The 25,013-nt window shown below is 35.4% G+C and overlaps 1 protein-coding gene across 2 annotated transcripts in view; it reads right to left on the bottom strand.

Moving 5' to 3' along the window:
* Ino80 (INO80 complex ATPase subunit) overlaps nt 1–22,424 on the bottom strand; it is a 105,432-nt gene extending 83,008 nt beyond the window's left edge. Inside the window, exons 1-12 of one of the 2 annotated variants that reach the window (XM_048793356.1) lie at nt 22,160–22,424; nt 21,739–21,908; nt 21,575–21,642; nt 18,996–19,157; nt 16,651–16,771; nt 14,941–15,155; nt 8,632–8,685; nt 7,643–7,846; nt 3,559–3,754; nt 2,438–2,505; nt 1,275–1,484; nt 720–800 (exon numbers count right to left, since the gene is read on the bottom strand). In XM_048793356.1, the coding sequence (XP_048649313.1) occupies nt 720–800; nt 1,275–1,484; nt 2,438–2,505; nt 3,559–3,754; nt 7,643–7,846; nt 8,632–8,685; nt 14,941–15,155; nt 16,651–16,771; nt 18,996–19,157; nt 21,575–21,642; nt 21,739–21,908; nt 22,160–22,302 (1,692 nt within the window). In that variant the 5' untranslated portion in view covers nt 22,303–22,424. The remainder of the gene's footprint in view (nt 1–719; nt 801–1,274; nt 1,485–2,437; nt 2,506–3,558; nt 3,755–7,642; nt 7,847–8,631; nt 8,686–14,940; nt 15,156–16,650; nt 16,772–18,995; nt 19,158–21,574; nt 21,643–21,738; nt 21,909–22,159) is intronic. The other variant, XM_015480808.2, reaches the window with a different exon arrangement.
* Between the last annotated feature and the right edge of the window lie 2,589 nt (nt 22,425–25,013).

The following is a 25,013-nucleotide window of genomic DNA, read 5'->3' as shown; positions in this document are numbered from 1 at the left end:
AATAATGGCCTATGTTAATATAGTAAAATTGACAAGGACACACTATGAGAATTTAAAAAACAAACAAACAACTATGCCATCTTCTGACTTCTTATGTATCTTTTTCCACATTTTTTATTGGTGTGTTATATAATCATTTGTGACATACTAACTTGAATGTATTATTTTCTCTTATACTAGATAATCATAACAATTTTACAATTATTTAATGGATATAGAACTTCCTTTTCTTAAATTTGTATTTTTCTTAAATTTGTATTTTTATTCATGATTTCTCATTTAATTCTTGCAAAATTCCTGTAAAGTATGATATCCCTATTTTATAGAAAAGGAAACTAAGTCTCACAGAATTAAAGTGAAATCAGCTTCAGAAGGTTAAATGGATTGCTCAAGTGTACTCTGCAGGTAGGGTACAACCTTGACATGAACACAGAACTTCCGATCTAATAATCAGAGTATACTTACTGGCTACTACACTGGTAGCTGTCAATGAAGGGGGGGGCGGTGAGAGACAGTGATTCAAACCACACATGTTCAATACTGTCCTGGCTCCCCTTGAAAATCAAAATGTTACACAGAACCATTCTGTTCTGTAAAGAGCTTCAGGACAAAGATCAAGTCATATTCTCGTTATGCTACGGAGCCTATAGTAACTTTCTCAATATAAAAATGACCCTCAGTTTTGGAGAGCAAAAGACTGAGAGGCTGCATCTACTCACCTCAGCCAGATGGGCCAGGAGGGCAATGCTCTGTACTGTTTTACCAAGGCCCATTTCATCAGCAAGAATGCCATTAATACCCTGGATGGGGGAAAGAGAAGGGAGGAATACATGTTCAACACCTCGTACCTTTCATCACACAGAATTCCATCTACTGCCCAAAACAACTATCAGACTTGATCAAACAAAAGTGAGTGCAGATACACAGCCTTGGTACTATCACCAAAGTCTATAATGATGTATTCTGCCAAACCTACAGCACTGATATATGAGACCAATAGGCCATGGCCAGTTCCTTAGTTCATCTAACCCATACTCAGAGGCAAACAATCAGGTTTATCGAGACCACAAAAGACAAAACTACATGCATGATATAAACATTCTTCAGAAGACTCTCCAGGTTATAAACATAGAAAATGCTTTCTGCCCCTTGTCAACAGAAAGTTTTTGAAAAGAGTTTAAATCTAACCGTATATTTGTTTCACAATTACATAACCAAAAGAAAAACAGACAATGAACAAAAAAGAATGGGAATGACATAGTTCTAAAATTCACCTGTTCATACAGATTGGCCAACCAATTCATGCCTTTCAGTTGGTAACCTTTCAACTTCCCATTAAAAATTGTGGGCTGTGGAATATCTTCACCAGCCCGGATAGATGGGTTTGCCAAGCTGTAACTCTCCCCAAACCCAGTGCCAGACTTGTTTGCTGCTCGTAGGGCAGCTGCTCGACTTTCTTTTGCATCTTCGTCAAATGACCTCGTCTAGAAATAAAGAATAATAGTAGAAAAAAAATATTAAATACAAATAAAATTCAAAACAAGATATCTACTGTACTAAGAAAATTGAAACAAAATTTCTGATATTATAATTTGATATTCTATCACATTATTCATAATATACTATAAGCATATTACTGATATTATCTAACATAGAATTATATTAAGAATATTTTTAATATCATGTTTTCAATGCACATACACTAAACCACATTACAATATTACTTGTTACATCAAGAAATTTATTAAAGATTCAATATAAAATTTGTTTGACTGATTGGAGGTGGTGGGTGAAGGCATTTATATTGATCCTTGATCTGGACCCTGTGAAAGTAACGAAGAGTCTCCTACACAATATATTTAACTACATTTTCTTAATTCAACTTAACTGTACTTTTTCTGATTTTATTAAATATCTCCATATAAGGTAATAACAGAGAGCAAGTAATTACTAAAGTGAACAATAGCTAGCATTTTCCTTAAGGCATATTACTCTTTCAATAAGCCAACACTGTGATCTTTTTAACTAAAACAACCATGATACATTTCATATACTAACCATATTACTCAAGGAAGGTGGGGGGAAGCAAACTGTTTTGACTTCTATCAATACACTCTTTTTTTTTTTTTTATTTTTTAATTTTTTATTGTGGGTTGTTCAAAACATTACAAATTTCTTGACATATCATATTCGACACTTTGATTCAATATACTCTTAATGCTTAGAAAAGTGAACATTCATTATTCTGTTTTTCCTAAAGTAGTTCCACTATTCTGAAGTAAAGAGACGCGAAATTACCACCCTATATACACAATGACATGTTGGCTAATGCTTTTAATTGAAAATGTGATAAGAATAAAGGGCAAACACCAAAGTTAAAGGTTATACTTTATTTCCAGGGCCAATTATACCACACCTTTTCATTTTTAAGACTCACCCGAGCTTGGTGAATATGGTAAGCATTTTCAGCATTCTTCAGGGCTTGGGCTTTAAAATGGTTACTATCTGAAAAGGAAAACCTGTAGATTATCACACCACATCTCCTTCAAAGACAATTCAGGCCAACATATGGATCCCTGATTTCCCCATTCTACTAATCCCTAAGATCACAAAGGATGGAGGAGAAGAAAGGCTAAATTCTTTGACAGAGTTAGAAACATAACAGAGGCAGAGGGCTGCCTTGGTCTTCCATAGCCAAAGCCAGCTCATAAAAACCACTGGGCATAGAGATCCACTGTCTCTCAGTACTGGGGTTTCTTCTACAATATGATACCACATTGGGCACGATGACACATGCCTTTAATCACAGTGACTTGGGAAACTGAAGCAGGAGGATCACAAGATCAAGGCAGCCTCAGCAACTCAGCAAGAATCTTAAAATAAAAATCTAAAAGGATTGGTGATGTGCCTCAGTGGTAAAGCACCCCCTAGGTTCAATTCCATTACCAAAACAAAGACAACTACAAAAAAAATCTAATACCAATAGCCAGAACAAGTAAAAAAAACAATGATGTTTCAAAATCATAATATATTTATTCTAGGTATAATTATTTGAACAGATGAAACAAAGGTGTGTATAACCCCAATATACTCTAAAACGCTCCCATTCTTATTTATATCTAGGACTACATAATCTTGATCACTACTATCTGTGAAATTCTTCTCAAACTTCATTCCGATTTCTCCTTCCCCTTGTGGTCACAAATATACCAAAACTGACTAGTCTCTTTCTCATGCTTTTATCACCAAGGATCTTGTTATGTAAGAGGTGAATTTCTCTGCTACAAAAGTTTACTAAATTTCTAATAACAAATCACAAAATATAATATATTCCAAAACTTGCAAGATCTCATAACCATATCCTTTCCTTTGCAAATTCTTTTATCAGTCATTTTATAGGCATCTTCTCTAGAAACACCCTCTCTTCTCTAATACAATCAATTCCCCTTTTCTAACCAATATTACCTATGAATCAAAACAAAGCTTACAAGAATTAATAACCTTAGATATGAAAAATGGAGAGAACCTGCTTTGTCTAGCTTCTGGCTCAGTACTCACCATAATCTTCCTGTGTGATGTTAACTACAACGCCTCCACCAATGTCAATTTGTCTCTGGGTAGAAGTGTCTTCCAGTTTCCTTAAGATTTCTTCCTGGATCCCATCATGACCCATATCTCGCTTGCGACTCATGAAATGGGCATACAACTCTGTCTGGGTGATTAAGAAGTTGAGTTTTCGCTGCTGTCTCTTAGCCTAAACCAGGGGAAAGTTAAAAGTAAAAATAGAGCAAAATCATTGGTGGTCAACAGAATTTGTCAAAATTTCATACACTTTGCAAAAATTACTTAACAAGCCCTTTGACTTTATTTTTTGGTACCAGGAATTGAACCCAGGAGTGCTTAACCACTGAGCCACATCCCCCACATTTTTAATATTTTATTTTGAGACAGGGTCTCATTAAGTTACTTAGGGCCGACGTGTCTACCACGCTGGCGCGTCGCTGGGCCTGTTCTGCCGGTCGGTCGCAGGTCTGCCTACCTTGCAGGCACGGTAAACAACTAAAAAGTTTTTTCTCAGCAAAAGAAACAATAAGAGAGGTAAATAGGGAGCCTACATCCTGGGAACAAATCTTTACTCCTCACACTTCAGATAGAGCCCTAATATCCAGAGTATACAAAGAACTCAAAAAATTAAACAATAAGAAAACAAATAACCCAATCAACAAATGGGCCAAGGACCTGAACAGACACTTCTCAGGAGGACATACAATCAATCAACAAGTACATGAAAAAATGCTCACCATCTCTAGCAGTCAGAGAAATACAAATCAAAACCACCTTAAAATACCATCTCACTCAAGTAAGATTGGCAGCCATTATGAAGTCAAACAACAACAAGTGCTGGCGAGGATGTGGGGAAAAGGGTACACTTGTATAATGCTGGTGGGACTGCAAATTGGTGCGGCCAATTTGGAAAGCAGTATGGAGATTTCTTGGAAAGATGGGAATGGATCCACCATTTGACCCAGCTATTCCCCTTCTCGGTCTATTCCCTAAAGACCCAAAAAGAGCATACTACAGGGACACTGCTACATCGATGTTCATAGCAGCACAATTCACAATAGCAAAACTGTGGAACCAACCTAGATGCCCTTCAATAGACGAATGGATAAAAAAAAATGTGGCATTTATACACAATGGAGTATTATTCTGCATTAAAAAATGGCAAAATCATAGAATTTGCAGGGAAATGGATGGCATTAGAGCAGATTATGCTAAGTGAAGCTAGCCAATCCCTAAAAAACAAATGCCAAATGTCTTCTTTGATATAAGAACAGAGTAGGGAGGAAGAGCATGAGAAGAAGATTAACATTAAACAGGGATGAGAGGTGGGAGGGAAAGGGAGAGAGAAGGGAAATTGCATGGAAATGGAAGGAGACCCTCAGGGTTATACAAAATTACATACAAGAGGAAGTGAGGGGAAAGGGAAAAAAAAAAAACAAGGGGGAGAAATGAATTACAGTAGATGGGGTAGAGAGAGAAGAGGGGAGGGGAAATATGATATATCAAGAACCATGTAATGTTTTGAACAACCAACAATAAAAATTATAAAAAAAAAGTTACTTAGGGCCTTGGTAAGTTACTGAGGCTGGCTTTGAATTAGTGATCCTCTGCCTCAGTCTCCCAAAGTGGTGGAATTACAAGTGTGAGCTACTAGCTGGTGTTAAAAAGTTACCCTTTTAACATTAAGAAGGTAGAACCACCAGTGAACAATTCTATTTAGCCAAGTCACTGGTAATAAATGCAAGAAGGAATAATTTTCATTTATAGTTTAATACTAACTGGTATTTTCCTCTCTTTACAACATGAAAACTTTTGTCCCACAGATTTTTGTATAAAATGTTTATGTCTTTGCTACATTACTTTTTGATAATGGCACTGGGACATCAACTGAATTTAAACAGATGTTATAATCCGGGTGGTAATATGTATAGCTTTATTATTTAAAAAAATGTGTTAAAAACTCTTCTCTAGCCAGGCATGGTAGCAGGAGGATCCTGAGTTCAAAGCCAGCTTTAGCAACTTAGCAAGGTCCTAAGCAACTCAGTGATACCCTGGCCCTAAAAATATTTAGGGGATGTAGCTCAGTACTTAAGTGCCCCTGGGTTCAATCCCTAGTACAAAAAATAATAATAACTAAAAGGCAAAATAAGTGAGTAGAAGCTATAAATTATTCTCAAAGTCAGTATGTGGGAACAATAGGACAAAGGGAAAAAAAACCCTCTCCAAAACAATCTATACTTCATCTGTAATAATGATAAATATAAGCAAAACATGAATATAAACTAACACAATAGCAATTGGGTATAGGCCCAGAACATAGGAAGCTGAGGCTGAAGGAGGACAATTTAAGTCTAGGAGTTCAAGGCCAGCTTGGGTAACACAGTAATATACCATCACCAAAGAACAAAAACATGAATGTGGACCAATATGGACACACATACACACAAACACATACTTTTTAGATGGGGGAAGTTCTGGTTATTGAACCCAGGGCCTTGCTTCTGGTAACCAGCATTTGATAAATGGGTTACACCCCAGCCCTATAGTGCTTTCTTGAAAATGTGAAAAAATTAAAAGAAAAAAAAAATAGGTAAAGAAAAAAAAAAATCATTGTGTCAATAAATAAAATCATCCTTAAGATAAACAATGAGTAAATAATCAAAACAACAATCCTGAATTATATGGAATATAGTAAATACTATAATTATGAAACCAAATTCATAATTTTGAATACTTTATAACAAAATTCAAATGAAGTATACTTGATTTGTTCTTAATACACCTCCCCAAAAGGAAAACATAAAATAAGGCATACTGCAAAGTAAGGTCTGAAGTTCTAAAGTACTACTTTACGAAGAAGTACTCTATATAAAATTGACCCTTTTCTCTCTCTTTTTTTTTTAAAATATTCATTCTTAAGTTTTAGGTGGACACAATATCTTTATTTTACATTTATATGGTGCTGAGGATTGAACCCAGTGCCTCCTGCATGTTAGGTGGGCACTCTACCACTGAGCCACAACCCCAGGTCCCCCTTTTCTCTTTAAGACATTATTGTACTTGAGCCAAATTCAAACCAAAAGAAAATTTTAAAAGCCAAAGTGTCATCAAGAAAATCTTTCAACACTAAAAGATTTTTAAAAAATCTTTCAACACTAAAACACTTTAAAACACGAGATCTCCTTTTCACCTTAAAGTTAACTATTACTTGTTTTTTTTTTAAACTTATTTTATTTATTTATTTTTTAGTTGTACACAATACGTTTATTTTGTTTATTTATTTTTGTGTGGTGTTGAGGATCGAACCAAGGGCCTCACGCATGCCAGGCGAGCGCTCTACTGTTGAGCCACAACCCCAGCCCTATTACTTGGTTTAATTGAACAAAGTACTAAGGGAACAATAAAGATACATCAAAAAGTTTATTTCAAAAATTCTGAGAAGAAAACATACAAATCAACATAACCACGACTGAAACTACCATCAGTTATCTACCAATAAGTCAAGAGAATGTAGGTCTCACAAACCTAGATGGTTTTGCAAACCAAGCTACTGTGAGATAGAGGGAGGTCTTAGAAAACTGAGTTAATTGTCTATTGAACCTCTCTGATCTAAATCTGGCCCATAATCCAATAAACTGAAACTACAGTCAATACACAGAAACAAGTTAAGATAAACGATAAGCTATTTTCTTTTCCTTTTATTCATTCCTTTGCTGATGTTGTTCCTCCAGACACATACAGGAATGAGATTTATAGAACAGAAGAAGATAGCATAAAGAAAAGAGGCAAAAGGCCAGGGGAAGGCCTTAGTGAAGAATAAAAACAGAAATTGGTTTAGTGGAGTAAAGTCACTATCCTCAAAATTAGATCTTTAAAAGATTTCTAGAGGTGGGAGTGTAGCTCAGCAGTTAGAGCACTTACCTGGTATGCATGCATCACTGGGTTCAATCCCCCAGATACCACAAAAATAAATTTTTTTTGTCTTGATAATTTCATTGGTTAATTAGATGTACAATGTTCAAAGCATTGATAGGGTGGAAGTAATTATGATCTTCAAAATTTTATGCTCTTGTCCTACCTCCCGCATTTCCTCATCCAACTTCCGCTGCTCCAGAGCTTCCTTCTCGGCCCGCTTGCGGTGTTCCTTCTCCACCTTCTCATATTTCTTCCAGTACAGAAGCATCTCCTTAGTGAGGCGGCGAGCACGAGGCAAAGTTTCCTTACAGTTCTTCTGGGCCTGCAAAGCTGCTCGACGTACCTCCTTCATGCACTGGTGGGCAAGCTACAAGATACAACGTTGCCATGATGGGAGACACCAACACTAAGTGACAGTTCTCTCTGGACAGTATGTGACCACAGGAGGAGTGTTCAGTATGAACACTCCTCCTATGGTCACATCTTTCTTCCCAAACTTGATTAATGTCCCTGGTACAATACTATAACCCAGGCTTAGATTCTGAGGTAATATCAAGGATAAGAAATCTATCCACATCTACAACCTTAAAAGATGAAACAAAGTATAATTACTAAGAAGGATCAGGGAAGTTATCAAGCATTATCACACATATTAATAGTGAATACCTATCACTAATTTTTATACTATTTTAAAGTTAACATACATTAATTCAATCTTCCCAAACCCATGAAATTGTTATTATTTCATTTTATAGATGAGAAAACATAAAGCCTGAATGACTAGTCCACAGAAATACAACAAGTAGCATTACCTCATCTGATCTTCAAGACAAAAGTTCTATTGTTTCCCTTTAAGAAAAGATTTTCATAACATCATTTCTTAGATAAAGAAGCTGGAGCACAATAATTTGTCCAAGGAAATAAACAGACTATTGATGGTCTTATGAAAAAAAGACCCCCAGATACCAGTAATGTGAAGAATAATAATTTTACTTATTAAGTAGATTGAGGATATTTAGAAACTCTCTTAGGTATTATTAGATTTATAATCAACAGGTCCTAACAGACAATGGCAGGAAGAATGGATCCAAAGAACAGGAACATATTTATACCAGCAAAACATGAAATGGAAATACAAAACTGCAATGTTACCTTTCGGCTATTGGTGAGAAACAGGTTACGAGCTGAAGCTTTCTGCTTGTTGGCCTAAAACATTTAAAAGTAATATTTCATTTAGGATTCATTTTTCAAATAAGATTATGTAGCCTGACAGTGCCTTTTATTTAATTTCTAGAGGACTGAAAAATAAAATGTCAAGTAAATGCAATATACATTACCTCTAAAAGCTATACAGATGTACTGTTTTGGAATCACACACAAAGCTAATAAAGTAGCATTAAGAAGAACCTAGTGCCATAGTTGGCCTAAATATTATGAATATAAATGAAAAGAATTTAAGTTATAAGTCTTGAAGTAGACCAAGAGAATATATTACATCCAAACTTTAATCTACCCTGACTACAGCACACTGCTTTCCAGGACCAACCTGCAAGGCTGTTAGTACACCCAGATACCCAGATCCAAGACCGTTATGAGGAAAGTAAATTAACTTTCCAGTTCCACCTTCAACAGTCCCACCACCAACCAGGACAAACCTACTGCCACTATTTCTCAAAGTCTCATTTTCTCCGAGGCAGACCTAACATAAGATGACTGACAGTCCAGAATCCAGTCTACAGCTTTTAAAATCTTCCACTCCATGCCAAGCATGTAATCACAGTGGCTTAGGAGGCTAAGGCAGGAGGATCATGAATTCAAAGCTAGCCTTGTCAACTTAGCAAGGTCCTAAGCAACTTAGCAAGACCCTGTCACTAAATAAAATACAAAAAGTGCTGGGGATATGGCTCAGTGGTTGAGTGCTCCTGGGTTCAATTCCTGATTCCCCCCCCCCCAAAAAAAAAAAGGAAAAACAATTTCCACTCCAACTTAAAAAACAAAACAAAACAAACCTCAATAAAGAAACCCAATTTCTTGTGTCCATTTAACATGGAAGAATATAGAAGAGATTCTATGACAATTCAGCCACTTCCTCTGATGCTAAAGAAACAATGGATTCAAAGTTACAGACAGCCAGAGGCCATTTTTATAATATCCCTACCTCAGATAGCCTGCTTACAGGAACTTTTAAGCCTTTAATCAAAAATTTCCTCTTAATACTTTCTTTAAGAATTAGTAGCTAAGCCAACAATCTCAAACATTCCCACTGAAAAGCCTTTATCATTGGAACATCATCATCTAAAATTCCTTCATCAGGTACTAAAGCCAGGTTTCCCATTAACTTTCCTATTAAGAATAATCAGACATAAACGATTTCTAGAAATACTATGGGGGGAAAAACAAATAATTTTTGTAGTGGTGAAGCACCATCATACCAAGGAATCAAAGCTAGTATTATCATATTGGGGCAGATATATCATGTGTCACCTGATATACCAAGGACATATGACTTCTATGATAATCCTACCAAAATGGATAACCCAAACATAATCACCTGATAAAAGCACACAAATCCAAATTCAAAAACATCTTCAAAAATAACAATGTCACAAAACACTGAGGAACTGTTTCAGATTCAAGAGATTTAACAACTAAATGCAACATGTAGTCCTAGATTGTATTCTGTATTCAATTCAGAGAAAAAAAGGGATATAAAGGAATTATTGAGACAACTAATGAAATTTTAATATGGACTATGGATCAGATAATATTATTATGTCACTATAAGTTCCTAATCTTATAACTGCATTGTGCTTTTGTATGAGAATTCCTTTTCCTTAAAAAACACAATGAAGTATTAGGAATAAGTTTAACAGACTGTCTCAAAATATATAGTTGAATGAAAAAAAAAAACTGAAAATAGTTGAGGGAAAAGAAAAAAAGATACATATGTACATAACAGAAGCTAATGAGACAAACAATTGCTAAGTGTGAATTTTAAAATATATTTGGCAGATCCTTGATTTATTCTTGCCATGTTTTAAATTTTTGAATTTTAGATTTACAAACAGTTGCAAAATAGTACATTTTCTTACACTTCCACCTGCTTCCCTAATTTAACAGCTTATACATAACCTCAGAATAATTATTAGGAAAAGGAAACTTAACAGTGATATATTATTACTATTATAATTTTGTAAGAAACATGGGGAATTGAACCCAGTGCCTCCTACATGTTATGCAAAGGCTCTAACACTGAGCTACATACTCCCCTGGGGAGGCTACGAAATTATTACCTGAACTACAGATCTTATTGGAAGGTTAAGAATTTTTCAACTCATATCTTCTTATTGTTCCAAGATTATATGCACAATCCCACATAGCAATTCATCTTTTCTCTCTGTGTGTAGGTCTTTTCTTTTGTGTCCTTGACGTCTTTTTTTTTTTGGCACTAGGGATTGAACTCTGGGGCACTAGACCACTGAACCACATCCCCAACACTATTTTGTATTTTATTTAGAGACAAAGTCTCACTGAGTGCTTAGCACTTTGCTTTTGCTGAGGCTGGCTTTGAACTATCAATCCTCCTGCCTCAGCCTCCTGAGCCACTAGGATTACAGGCATGTGCCATGTTCCTTGGCACTTTTGAAACGTACTAATCATTTATGAAAAATGTCCTCCAATTTGGGGTTTGGGGTTTTTTGTTTGTTTTGTTTTGTTTTTAAACTTCTTTGTTTTGAAAGCGGGAATTAATTTTTAATATTTATTTTTTAGTTTTAGGTGGACACAATATATTTTTTAACTTTTATGTGGTGCTGAAGATCGAACCCAGTGCCTCACGCATGCTAGGTGTGCATTCTACCACTGAGCCACAACCCCAGCTCTGTTATTTTTTATGATAAAAATGAGGTTGTGTATTTTGATACAAGTAACACAGAAACAATGTGTTCATCTTAGTGCATTAAATCGAGGGATTCCTGATGTCAAGATTTAAAGTATTAGTGATGTTTATTTGAATATTTGATTAAGACACTTTCTGCCAGTTTGGAAAATTAATACATTCACCTATATTTCTGTATCCTCTGTATGTATGTCACCATGAGTTCACAGAAAGATCTTTGATTCAAATTTAACTCCAGGCTTCATTTTGCTTTCCCAATCTTTATTTATAACTTCACTATCACACAGTACGAAAGTGGCTCTCATCTACAATACAATTACCTCAGTTGTTCATAGTTTTTTGTTGTTGTTGTTTTGTTTTGTTTTTGTACCAAGAACTGAACCCAGGAATGCTTACAAACTGTGTCATATCCCCCAGCCCTTTAGTTTTTCTGTTTCAAGACAGGGTCTCACTAAGAAATTACTTAGGGCTTCACAAAATTGTTGAGGCTGGCTTTAAACATGCAATCCTCCTGCCTCAATCTCAGAGCCACTGGGATTACTGGCAGAGTGCCACTGCACCCAGCTATACAATTTTTAAATTGCTAATCCATCCCCTTTGAGAAACACATTTACAATGTTAACTTTAGCCTTTCTGCCGACTTCTTTTGGTCTTTAGCCTCTCATATACAGTCACTGTTTTCTTCTGCTACTTTGGTTAATTCATTTCTTCTCCACTCCCTAAAATGTGATTGACATACATTTTTAAACACAATTAAGTTCATTTATTAGTGTTTGTATTTCAGTTGCCGCAATACAGTATTACATACATATCTATACACATCTTGGTTAGTTTTATCTGTTCTATTTATTTTGGGATGCGTGAGGAGTGTCTGAAATATTAATGTTTCTAAAAGTCATCCCTACACTAAAAGATAGACTTCAGGACTCCTCTTCATTCCTGCTGCCCTGTTCCCATAAATCCCTTTCATAAAAATCTCTTTCACGGGTCTGCAAAGAAAATTACTTAATTTTTGTTTACCCTTCTTGAATTTTTTTTTGTAGAACTGAGCAACTATTTGTGTATTTACTTGTATCCTCATTTTTCTTACATGAAGAGTAATATACACAATTGTGCTTTTTTCCTTACTTAACAGTGTACCTTAGAAATCACTCTATATCAGAACAAAGAGAAGTCTGATATTTTTTAACAGCTGCATAGTGCTTCATTGTGTGAATCTATCACAGTTTTACTCAGGTATTCTTTCAAGGATGGGCCTTTAGGTTGTTTCCATTATTTCATAACTACAAATACTGCTGTGATAAATATTATTATGCACATGTAATGCATCAGAATGCCTTTCTCCACAGCATTCCTAATAGAATGTGTTCACTTTCAAATTTTTTACCAATGTAATAAATATGTCTGTCCTTTGTCTTTCAACTTTCAAGAGGTTGGTTTTTTGTTTTGTTTTGTTTTTTGGTATTACTGGCAATTGAACCTAGGAGCACTTTACCACTAAGTTACCTCCCTAGGCCATTTTCTATTTGTTTTTTTGAGAAAGGGTCTCAGTAAGCTGCCAAGGATGATCTACAACTTTTAACCCTCCAGCCTCAGTTTCCTGAGTAGCTAGGATTATAGGCATATACAACTACATCCAACAAGATTTCTTAATATATCAGAGTAAACAGCCCTCTGAATGTGATATTTAATATAAATAATTTCTCCCAATTTTTTGTCTGTTGTTTTCTAATTTTAGTTATTTCTTGCTCATGTAAATTTTATGAGGAATGCAATCATGTCTCTTTCAGCATTTGTAGGATTTATTTTTTCTTCAAATTGAGGTCTCTACTCCCTTTGGGGCATATAGCATATTTGTGAAATACACATCTTATATTATCTATTTCCAAATGGCTATCTAATTGTCCCAAAACCATTAATCAGAAAGTTCATTAGTTTATTCTACCAGACTATTTGCTTATGCATGTGTCAATACCAGACTTTTTTTAATTATAGAGGTTTTATACCATGTTTCAATGTTTAACAGGGCTTTTCCAATATTCCCTAGCTACTCCTGAATACTGACTGTATCCATATAAACTTTAGTATCAATTTTTCTCAATTCATAAAATATCCTGTTTAGAAAATATCCTACTTATAATGAAATATTTCATCTTATCAAGATATACTCAATTTACATAAAGGGTAAAAAGCAAACAAGTTGTAAATCTGAGTGGTGAACTATCCTTACTACTTTTAACTTTGAAATAATATCAGAATAAAATGTTATCTAAGTGTGTATGGATTCTCTAAGAAACATCTCCTTTTTACTTAATTTTCTCTATTAACACCTATCCATTTGCTGTCAAGTATCTATTGCTATTTTTAAGAAAACTGTTTTCTTGCCAAGTGCTGTGGCGCATGCCTATAATCACGGTTACTCAGGAGACTGAGGCAGGGGCAAGATAAATTTGAGGTGAACCTGGGCACACTAGTGAGATCCTGTCTCAAAATAAAATTAAAAAACTGAGCTGAGGGGTTCTGGGGTTATGGCCCAGTGGTAGAGTGCTCGCCTAGCATGCATAAGGCACTGGGTTCGATCCTCAGCACCACATAAATTTAAAATAGAGATATTGTGTCCACCTAAAACTAAAATAAACAAATATATAAATACTTTTAAAAAAAAAGCTGAGCAGGGCACAAATTTCAGTGGCAGAGCCCCTGCCTAGCATGTACAAGGCCCTGGTCCAATCCCCAGCATCAGAAAAGAAAAGAAAGCACTGGGAATGGTGGTATATAACTGTAAATCTAGCAGTTCAGGAGGCTGACACAGGAGGGTTGTAAGTTCACGGCCAGCCTCAGCAACTTAGTGAGTCCCTGTCTCAAAATAAAAAAACAAAACTGGCTAGGTATGCATCTCAATAGTAAAACTCCCTGGACTAAATCCTCAGCACAAAAAAAAAAAAAGGAAAGAAAAAAAAAAGAAAGCTAGGAGCATTTGCCTATACATGTGAAGCACTGGGTTCGATTCTCAGCACCACGTTAAAAAAATAAATAAAGATGTTACATTCATCTACATTTAAAAAAAGAAAAAAGAAAGCTAGTTATTCGTCCACCAAAGAGGTTTCCCCTCTGGCATTTTGTTTTATGCTGTAATTTTTTTTTTTTTAAATATTTATTTATTTTTTAGTTCTTGGCAGACACAACATCTTTGTATGTGGTGCTGAGGATCGAACCCAGGCCGCACGCATGCCAGGCGAGCGCGCTACCGATTGAGCCACATCTCCAGCCCCATGCTGTAATTTTTTTAACGGGAAAACACACACACACACAATTACTGTATGTCCAAGTCATGAAAGTTTTACACTTCTCCATTTTTTTTTTCTTTTAACCAAGGAATATGATGAAACTGTCTTGTGAATTCTGACCAAATTCTGGGAAAAGTTAACTAAAGAGAATCCTATTACTATTCTCTTAATTTCAACAGATTACCTTCATTATTTTTACTTCCTTTCCTGAAAGGATCTAGCTCTCACAAATGCTTCTTAGAGGGTGGGAAGAAAAAGCTTTGGTAATTCATTTACCTTTGGTAATTCCTTTTTCACAATGCTGAGCCACACTTTCCTACGTCGAGCATTAAGCTGCTCAATGGATAAGTGCTTCTTCTTAGTGCCAGGGGGAGGCGCATCATGAGAAAATTTGGCAAATACTTTGGTCTGATGGTGGTGGCGACGAGGGGATTCTTCAGAGGAAAGCTCTTCATCTCTTCGTCTTTTTTTCTTTACTTTTTTCAACTTGGCTAAAAAGGAAAACAGATGCTTATGAAGCTATATTTCTTCCATTCCATACAGAAACCTCATCACTACAAGAAAACTCTCGGTGCTTTCCTCATTCTACCTGAAGCTGGCAACATTGCTCCCTTTATCTATGCAGGCCCATAAATATACCAAGAGAAAAATCTCACTAACTTGGAAAAGAATACTGGATACTCCATCTGTTTCCATGAAAGAGAAATATATAATAAAGCCCTAGAACCAAATTTCTTTTTGAACTCAACACTAGAAAAGGCTTACAAATATCATCAGGCTCAAGGAAGAAACCTATTTGTATTTGGTGGCCATATAAGTGAATCAGGTAGTCCATTATTAACACTGTATTTAATAAGGGAGTTATTAAATAAAAAAGGAAACCAATTTGTATTTGGTGGTCATGTAAGCTGAAGAAAAGTAACATTAAGTGATATGACACTAAATGCATTAAGTTATATGACACTAAAATCTGTGCGAAAAGCTAGTGGGGCGAGTGAACAGAAAATGAGAAAACAGATATAAAAGGAGGATGTGGGAGATAAGAAGGGAGGAAACCTAAAAAGACGTTTTTTGACTTCAACTCATACCTTCAAGGGAATAAAATTTGCCTTCCACAGATAGTTTAAGACTCTCCCTTCCTGTTTCCTTCCTGGTTTCCAGCTGCTTAGAGCTCAACAAGAGAGGAAAGATATAAAACTGCAAACACTACAGGAGATCATCAGGATCTGATCTATTTTAAATCACCTCAGCCAACAACAATTATAACTTACTCCATATATTTCAGGTTACTCGTCATACCTAATGATGCATAAGAAACTTTTTCCCATCCTAGATCACTTTCTTTTTTTTTTTTTTAAGTTTTTTTTTTTTTGGATGGACACAATATCTTTATTTTATTTATTTTTATGTGGTGCTGGGGAACGAACCCAGTGCCTCATGCATGCTAGGCAAGCGCCCTACCACTGAGCCACAACCCCGGCCTCCAAATCACTTTCAACATTGCCAGAGTGCATAGAGAAAACAACAAATACATTAATTTGCTGAAAATCTTTGACCAGGAATCTCTAGTTACGTTTTTCCAACTCTCAAAAAGACCATAAACCAAATATGAAATAAGGTTAATACTTCCGAACAGAAAGGAGACTAGAGTTTTTCAGGTAAAGCAAATTTTTACTGTATATATATTATGCTTATGTTTTAGCAGGACACCCATAATTCATTCTTTTCTTGTACTATGGATTAAACCCGGGGGTGTTGAACCACAAAGCTATACACACAGTGCCCTATCCCCCTCACCTTTTTTTTTTTTTTTTTTTTGAGACAGGGTCTCATTAAGATGCCCAAACTGGCCTTGAACTTGCAATCCACCTGCCTCAGCCTCTCAAGGAGCTGGGATTATATGCATGCACCACAGTGTCCAGCCAGCCACACAAAATTCTGAAAATTAAGGATGAGTATATGTGGAAGGCAGATCAACATGCTCACCTTTAAGCTTTTTGTCCTCCTTGAATTTCTTTTTTTTGGGTCCAAGTAAGTGTCGTTGTTGCTCATAAAAAGGGTCATATGTAGAAAGCAGGCCTGCACTGTAGTACTGGTACTGCTGCAACTGAAAAATGCAAAGTGTGTAATAGGCCTGCCTATGTTGTACAGATCAGCCTTAAAATCATCTCTGTGAAAGAAAGCTGAACCATAGGAAATCATAGCTCCTAAATAAAATATTCTTCCTACAGAGATCAGTAAGAATTTATTACATCAAAGGGAATTTCCTTAACTTCAAAGCAAAATAGCTTTAACTGCTATGCATAATACAGAATGCTGAAAAAAAAAAAAAAACTTTAGGAAAAAATCTTGAGGCTTCTGAATTTATACCAGATAATTTATTTGCTCCTGATATACCTGAGATGAAATTAATTCCTGACAGAAAGATCTCCCCTTGGAAATATTTCTCTTACCAATAATAGGTCCCCAGGTTCCTGATGCTTGACAGTCTGACCTTTACCAGTCAACCAAATTCTTCAATCTTTCAAGTCTTCTCTATTTGTCTCCCATTAAGAGAGTCTACCATTATTATGGATAGTTCCTGTATTACCAGAATTCTAACATGAATAATCTAATTGTTTCCATCCAGGAATCATTTCAAAATTTCACTTAAATTGACAACCAAATCTCACATTAATTCTTATTTATTGCTAATGCATAAATATGAAAATTAATTAAAATCAGGTAGTCCACAATTGACATTTTTACCTGGATTATAGACAAAGTATTGTCCAAGGACTGAAACTAGAATGAAAGTGTAATATGAAGAACTCTTACAAGATTCTCAAAGGTCAAAACTAAATGAGCCCTCATCAAGCTGTATGCTTAGCTTGTGTTCTTTTCTACAGGTATTCTGTACCAATTTTTAAAAAAATACTTATTTTTTAGTTATAGGTAGACGCAATATCTTTATTTTATTTTTTATTTGGTGCTGAAAATTGAACCCAGTACCTCACGCGTGGTAGGCAAGCGCTCTGCTTCTGAGCCACAACCCCAGCCCTGTACCTCAAATTTTTTTTAAATATTTATTTTAGTTGGACACAATATCTTTATTTAATTTATTTACTTATATGTGGTGCTGAGGATTGAACCCAGGGCCTCGCATGTGCTAGGCAAGCACCTTTCCACTGAGCCAGAACCCCACCCGCTGTACCTCAATTTTTAAAGTGAGGAAATTTGAAGTTACATGCCTTATCACTAGACTATAATAAACAAAAAAAACAAAAACACAATTTAAATTAAATTTTTCAGGAATTCTCCTTATCACTTCTACCAGATTATAAGTTTCAGCATATTATATTCAAAGCTTTCTGAACTAACTTTGGACTATAAGAAATTGCTGGAAAACTGTTTGTTTCCAAATATGCTATTTTTCATACAGACAATGAATTATACTTCTGGCAAAAATCAAAACACTTTAGTAAGAGTGTCAAATAGTTATCACTTAAAACTATCATCATTTTAATGTTAGTAGGTGAAAAAAAGGAGTTTTCCAAGACAGAACACTTTTAAAGAGCAGTTGCATGTAAACATTCTGGCAGATCCTCAAAGGGTTAAATAAACATAGTTACCATATGACCCTGCAATTCCTCTGCTAAGATCACACCTAAGAGAATTGAAAACATATATCCACACTAATACTTACACACAAATCTTCACAGCAGTACTATTCATAAGTAGCAAGAAGCAGAAATAAGCCAATCAGTTGATCAACTGAAGAACAGATAAATATGGTATATATGCAACAGAACATTTGGCAATAAAAAGGAATGTAGTACAATACAGGCTACAAAAGGGATGGACTTTGAAAAAATTATATTGAGAGAAGCTGCACACTCAAAAGACACCGTTGTATAAATCCATTTGTACGAAATGTTGAGAATGGGAACATTTACAGAAAAAAAAGGTACATTCTTAAGTCCCTTGATTTGACATCAAGCACAGCCCCCAAACAAATAAGATAGACTGGAAGTTGCCTGATAGTTGCCTGACACTAAAGAAAAAGAAGAAAATGAATGGCAACAGCTCAGGAATATGAGTTTTCTTTCTAGAGTGATGAAAATATTTTACAATTAGTGATGATTCTAACATAATGCTATAAATATACCAAAAACTATTGATTAGCAAGTGTTTAAAAGCTGAATTTTGGGTGTATGGATTATGTCTCAATAAGCTGTTCACAACCATCACCACCTAAATATAAAGTTTAAATATATATCTCATTAATGACTACAAACCAGAGAGAGTAAACACCCAGCATGAAGGTCTGAGTTTTCTCTTGAAACCCTCACCTCCTTGTCTTTGCTATACTTATTTTGGTGAAGTTTCTTATATTTGTGTAGTCGAAGCATGTTGTGAAGTTCTTCTCTGCTAAGATTGAGTTCTTCTTCATCATCATCATTGTCTTCACTCTGAGAATCTGCTTCACTGGATTCATCACTTAAAAGAATGTTCTGGAAAATGGAAAAAATGAAAATATAATTTTCGCTATGTTGTTATTCAATTTATAATCCAAGAATTTTTTCCCCAGATCCTAAAACAATGACAAAAACAGCTGGAGAACAGTCATTTCAGTTTCCTTTATATTCCATTTACTAATTCAACTGAAAAACAAAAAAGGATACTATTAAACCTAATAGGAAGGTTATATTGCACTGAGTACACGATACATAAGATTCTCAAGCTAAATTTTAAATTCCAAGGCAAACAAAACCAAAATCTACCTATAGAATATAGAAGAATAAGAAAAAGTAAGCCACAATAACAAAAAAAAGGGAAAAAAAAAACAAATAGCCGTTAATTGATGAATGGATAAACAAAATGTGGAATATCCAGATAATGAAATATTACTTAGCTATAAAAAAAAGTACTAATATGTGTCACAAAAATAAAGAAGCTTAAAAAATTATGCTAATTGAAAGAAGCTAGGACCACAAATGATGATTCAATTTATGTTAAATTTCCAAAATTGACAAATCAAAAGAGACAGAAAGCAGATTAGTGGCTGGCAGGGACTAGGGGAACTAGAGAGTAGGGAGTGGCTATTAATGACTACACAGCTTCTTTATGAAGTAATGAAATGTTCTCAAATTAGACAGTGGTTATGTCTGAGAACAACCTCGTGAACACACGAAAAACTACTAAACTGTATGTTTTAAAAGGTTAAATTTTATGGCAAGTGAAGTATATCTAAATTTTTTAAAATGTCATGGCTACGAATAAAGATTTATGCATTTCTACCAGAACAAAGCCTTACTGACATTGAGTAAATCAGACCTTTTACACATGAGCCTTTTAAAGTGCACGAGATAATAGTAAAGAATTTACACTTCGTTTGGCTTTTCACAGGAAAAGAATGAAACAGTGAAATAATTAGTTTTATTTTATTTATTTATTTTGGCACTTGGGATTGAACTGATGACCTTGTGCGTGCTAAGGGAAAAACAATTAGTCTTTATTTTTTTAATTTGTTTTAGTTGTAGACTGATACAATACCTTTATTTATGTATTTTTATGTGGTGCTAGGGATCGAATGTAGTTGTTTCACAAATGCTAGACAAGTAGCTGCCATCACTGAGCTACAATTCAAGCCCCAAATAGTTTTCAGAAGAAATACTATCCTAAATTCAAGTCTGGCCATTAATAGTAACATTGTAAGAAATGTAAATGATATTATACCACTGGTGCTGCTTGTTAAAACTCCAATGGCTTATGATTATTATTAGATTAAATACAAATTCCTTAAGTGGATATATGAGGCCTTGTGTGATCACAGGCTCCAATCTCATCTTTTACCTCTGCCCTCCATTCACCGTGCTCCAACAGACTGGCCACACTGGCCTTCCTTTTCCCCCAGACATACCAAGTTGATTCTTTTCTTTTTGGTACTGGGGATTAAAACTAGGGGCACATAACCACTGAGCTCCACCTGCAGCCCCTGCCCCACCTATAGCCCCTTTTATTTTTAATTTTGAGACAGGGTATTGTTAAGTTGCTGAATTTGATCTAGAACTTGCAATCTTCCTTCCTCAGCCTCCAAAGTCACTGGGATTATAGGTGTGTGCCACCTCACCCAGCACTAAGGTGTTTTTTCTTTTTTTTTCAATATTTTTTAAGTTGCAATTGACAATACTTTTGTTTTTTTAATTAATTAATTTACTTTTATGTGGTGCTGAGGATTGAACCCAGCACTTCACACATGCTAGGCGAGTGCTCCACTGCTGAGCCAAAGCCCCAGCCCCCTAAGGTGCTTTTTTAACTCATGAACCCCACAGTTGTTTCTTCTATTTGAAATGCTCTTACAATTAGACCCTCACATGATTCTCTCTGGTCATTCACAAGTTAGTTGAAATGCTGTGACTTCCTAGTTGACTTGTTTGAAAGTTTTCTTGTTTGAAAGTTTACTTGTTTACAGGCTTACTCACTACCTCCTCATTTAGAATATAAGCTCCACAGGGCAAGAAACCAGTCCATGTTCAATGGTTCCTGGCACATGAATGCACTCAATCAACATTTATTGCATGATTGAACTACTCATGGACTGATGGAAAATTGATATTCCTGATGACATGAGCCAACAAGGGCAAAGATCTTATCTAATTTGATTACTATATTCCTTTCTCCACTGTGCTTTACCAATGTTTGCTAAAATGATGTCACTGAACCTTCTTCAAAATACCACAACCAAGAACCCCTAGGCCCCTAGGGTGTATAGCTAAGTAGTAGGGCACTTGCCTAGAATGTGCATCCCCAGGACCAGCATGAGAAATAAAAACAATCTGTCAATCTATAAAAATGAGTTAACAACTTGCCCTCTACTAGCAATATCAGCAGATTATTTGAATTGTAAACATTCTGCCTTATTTCTTACCTTTAGCCACTTTCTGCTTTTCTTCAACTTAGAGAAGTTATACAAATTCCCCTTGTCAGATTTTGATTCTGTATAAAGAAACAAAAATAAAATGAAATAAAAATGAAAGAATGACTACACCTAGAGAACTGCTAGACCAAAGAGGGATCTCAAGCCACACAGACCTGACTGCAGAACTCCATTCAGCGAGTACGGGTTTAACATTCCAGAACTGCTTGCTCCAGAAGTTTCACCAAGCAATGAATTTGGAGGTTCTTCCTTTACTTGTATTAAGGGATCCCCAGACTGGGGCAATAAGGGATTGCTGTCATCCAGTCCATCTTCACTATCATCGCTATAAATTGAATAGCAAGTCAATAGTCACAGTTCCTCCAGCAAAACATTATACTTTAAAGTTAGTAAAACTGGATATTTTATAGAAGAAATTGATTCTTAGAAAAGGCTAACTGTATTTTACTTAAAAGAAGAAAAAAGAAAACATCAAAGATAACAAAAGTCCTAAAATACTTTAACCCTAAAGTTTACAGGGATAAAAGGAATCAGAAATGCGGTACATTATAATATTACAAAGATGAAATAACATACCTAGAAATATTCCTGTTGAAGATGGCTGATGTTTGTCGCAGGAAATGGTCCAACCGGAGGGCCCTCTCCAGATACTGAAGATAGAGGGGCTTTGCCAGCTCACTGCAGCCGCCATCGTCCCCGGCACCCAACTCTGAGGCCATAGAACAAATCTGTCTTCATGCACAAGGGCCTCCAACTACACAGCTGAGGAACAGAGATAAGTAGTAAAAAAAAATGAAAAAGACTATTCATTTTCTTTCTCTTGCCTACTCTCTCACAAAATGAAGACAAGTCAGACCATCTAGAACACAAGATACTGAGACGATAGCATGAAACAAAGGTCCATCAAAAATTTTAAAATATTTAAAAAAACATAAAACAATGTAGAAGGATCATGCTAAAACTCCTTAGACAGGGCTGGGGATGTGGCTCAAGTGGTAGCGCGCTCGCCTGGCATGCGTGCGGCCCGGGTTCGATCCTCAGCACCATATACAAACAAAGATGTTGTGTCCGCCGATAACTAAAATAAATAAATAAATAATAAAAAAAAAACTCCTTAGACAATGCCTGTTAATGCTAAGGCAGAAATTAAAAGCATAGGATGAATACCAAAATATAGTAACACTGTCATGTTACAATGAAAATTTGTATTACACATTTTTGAAATAGTACCCTTTTCTCCTACAATTAACAACGACTTATAATAACTATGAGTAAATAACTACCCGAATCTATACAACAAGTTCACTGCTATGCACTTCACAGGAGAGAACTATAGGAGTACTTCTCAGCATCACCTTAGAAGTAGTTGTTGCTTCTTCATTTTGCATTAATATAACACATGTGAGAGGTATTCTATTTACAGCGGAATTGATATATTGACAGAGTTTTTTACAATCTCTTGTAAAAATGTCATAATGGGTTTAATTTTAAAATGATTTAGAAAACTGGAGCAAAAAGAATAGAAGGGTCAAAAAAAAAAACAGGCAGAGCTTATGCATTCTTTTTGCTGCCTCATGTTGTTAAACATGAAGTCAAAATGTCTTCACTTGAGGAATTATCATATCAGCACAACTTTCCCCACAACTGTCTTTTATGTAATACCTTCTATCTATAAAGAATAACAGGATTTAGCTAGGATTAAATAATGAAATGACAATATATAGCAATTAAGCCACCATCTAAGAAAACAAAGATAAACCACAGATTAGGAGAAAATATTTGCAAATCATCTATTGGATAAAAGTCTTATATACTGGGGCTGGGGTTGTGGCTCAGCAGTAAAGCACTTGCCTAGCGTGTACGATGCCCTGGGTTCAATCCTCAGCACCACATAAAAATAAATAAATAATACAAAGGTATTGTGTCCAACTACAATTAAAAACAATAAATATTTTTTTAAAGTCTTATATCTACAATATATAAACACCTCTCAAATAGCCCAATTTAAAACTGACAAAAGATTCTGAAATTTCATGATGAAGATATACAAATGGCTCCTAGATAGATGAAAAGATGTTCAACATCAATAAATACAAATTAAAGATACAGCATGATACAATTTTATACCCTCTAGAATGGCTAAAATTAAAAATAAAGATGAATTCTAGATAGGGAAGAGGGATGTTATGTGCTTGCCTAGCATATGTGAGGCACTGGGTTCGATTCTCAGCATCACATGTGAATAAAAAAAAATAAAGTTCCATCAAAAACTAAAAAATATTAAAAAAAAAAAAAAGATTGTTAAGTAAAAGAAACCAGACATAGAAGACCACATTTTCTGTGATTCCACTTACATTAAGTGTTCAGCACTGGCCATGGTGGTTCATGCTGTAATCCCAGCAACTCAGGAGGCTGAGGCAGAGTATCATAAATTTGAGGCCAGCCTCAGCAACTTAGTAAGACCCAGTTTCAAAAAACAAAAAAGGGGCTGGGATGGCTCAGTGGTAAAGTACTAGCTTGGCATAAGTGAGGACCTGGGTTTCCAGCCCAAGGGGAAAATAATAATACTAATTTTTGAAAGACTGGGGATGTAGCTTGGTGGTGGAGTGCCCCAGATTCAATATGTATTGTGTGCAAATACATACATACATACACACACACACACACACAAAAAAAAAAAAAAATCAGGAAACAAAGGTTACAGAGACAGTAAACTAGGGTTGTCTGGAAGTACCAAAGAGAATGGACTCTAAATGGATATAAGAGATCTTTTGGGGAGGCTCAAAAATGTTCTAGGGCTGGGGATGTAGCTCAGTGGTATAATGTTTACCTAGCATATGTAAAATCCTAGGTTCAATCCCCAGTAACCCCCGTCACCCTCCCGCACACAGAGTTCTAAAACCACATTGTAGTTGATGTAGAATTCCAAAAAATTCACTAAACATCAATGAATTGTAAACTGAAATGAATTACATGGTATTTAAATTATCAGTCTTGGTAACATAGTTCAAGAAAAAAAGAATGTTAAAAACACTTTTTTAAAGGCTGGGGCTATAGTTCAGTGGTAGAGCATTTGCCTAGCACATATGAGACACTGGGTTTGATCCTCAGTACCATATGAAAAAAAATGAAATAAATAAAGGTTATTGTGTCCATCTACAACTAAAAATAAAATAAAAAAAAAACTTAAAAAAAAGGGGTCTCAATAAATTCTTCTCTGTAAATTGAGACCTAACATGTTTCACTTGTTTTTAATAAAAAAATACCAAAACTCCCTCATTCCCTGGGCATGGTATGGCATGACTGTAATTCCAGCAACTGAGGAGGCTAAGGCAGGAGAGTCCCAAGCTCAAGGCCAGCCTTAGCAATTTAGCAAGGCCCTAAACAACTTAGTGAGACCCAGTCTCAATATAAAAAAAAAAAAAAAAAG

The sequence above is a fragment of the Marmota marmota genome, unplaced genomic scaffold, assembly GCF_001458135.2.
Source record: "Marmota marmota marmota unplaced genomic scaffold, marMar, whole genome shotgun sequence".
Classification (NCBI taxonomy): Eukaryota; Metazoa; Chordata; class Mammalia; order Rodentia; family Sciuridae; genus Marmota; species Marmota marmota.
The sequence above is the reverse complement of the archived record's forward strand: the minus strand, read 5'-3'. Positions and strand labels throughout refer to the sequence as shown.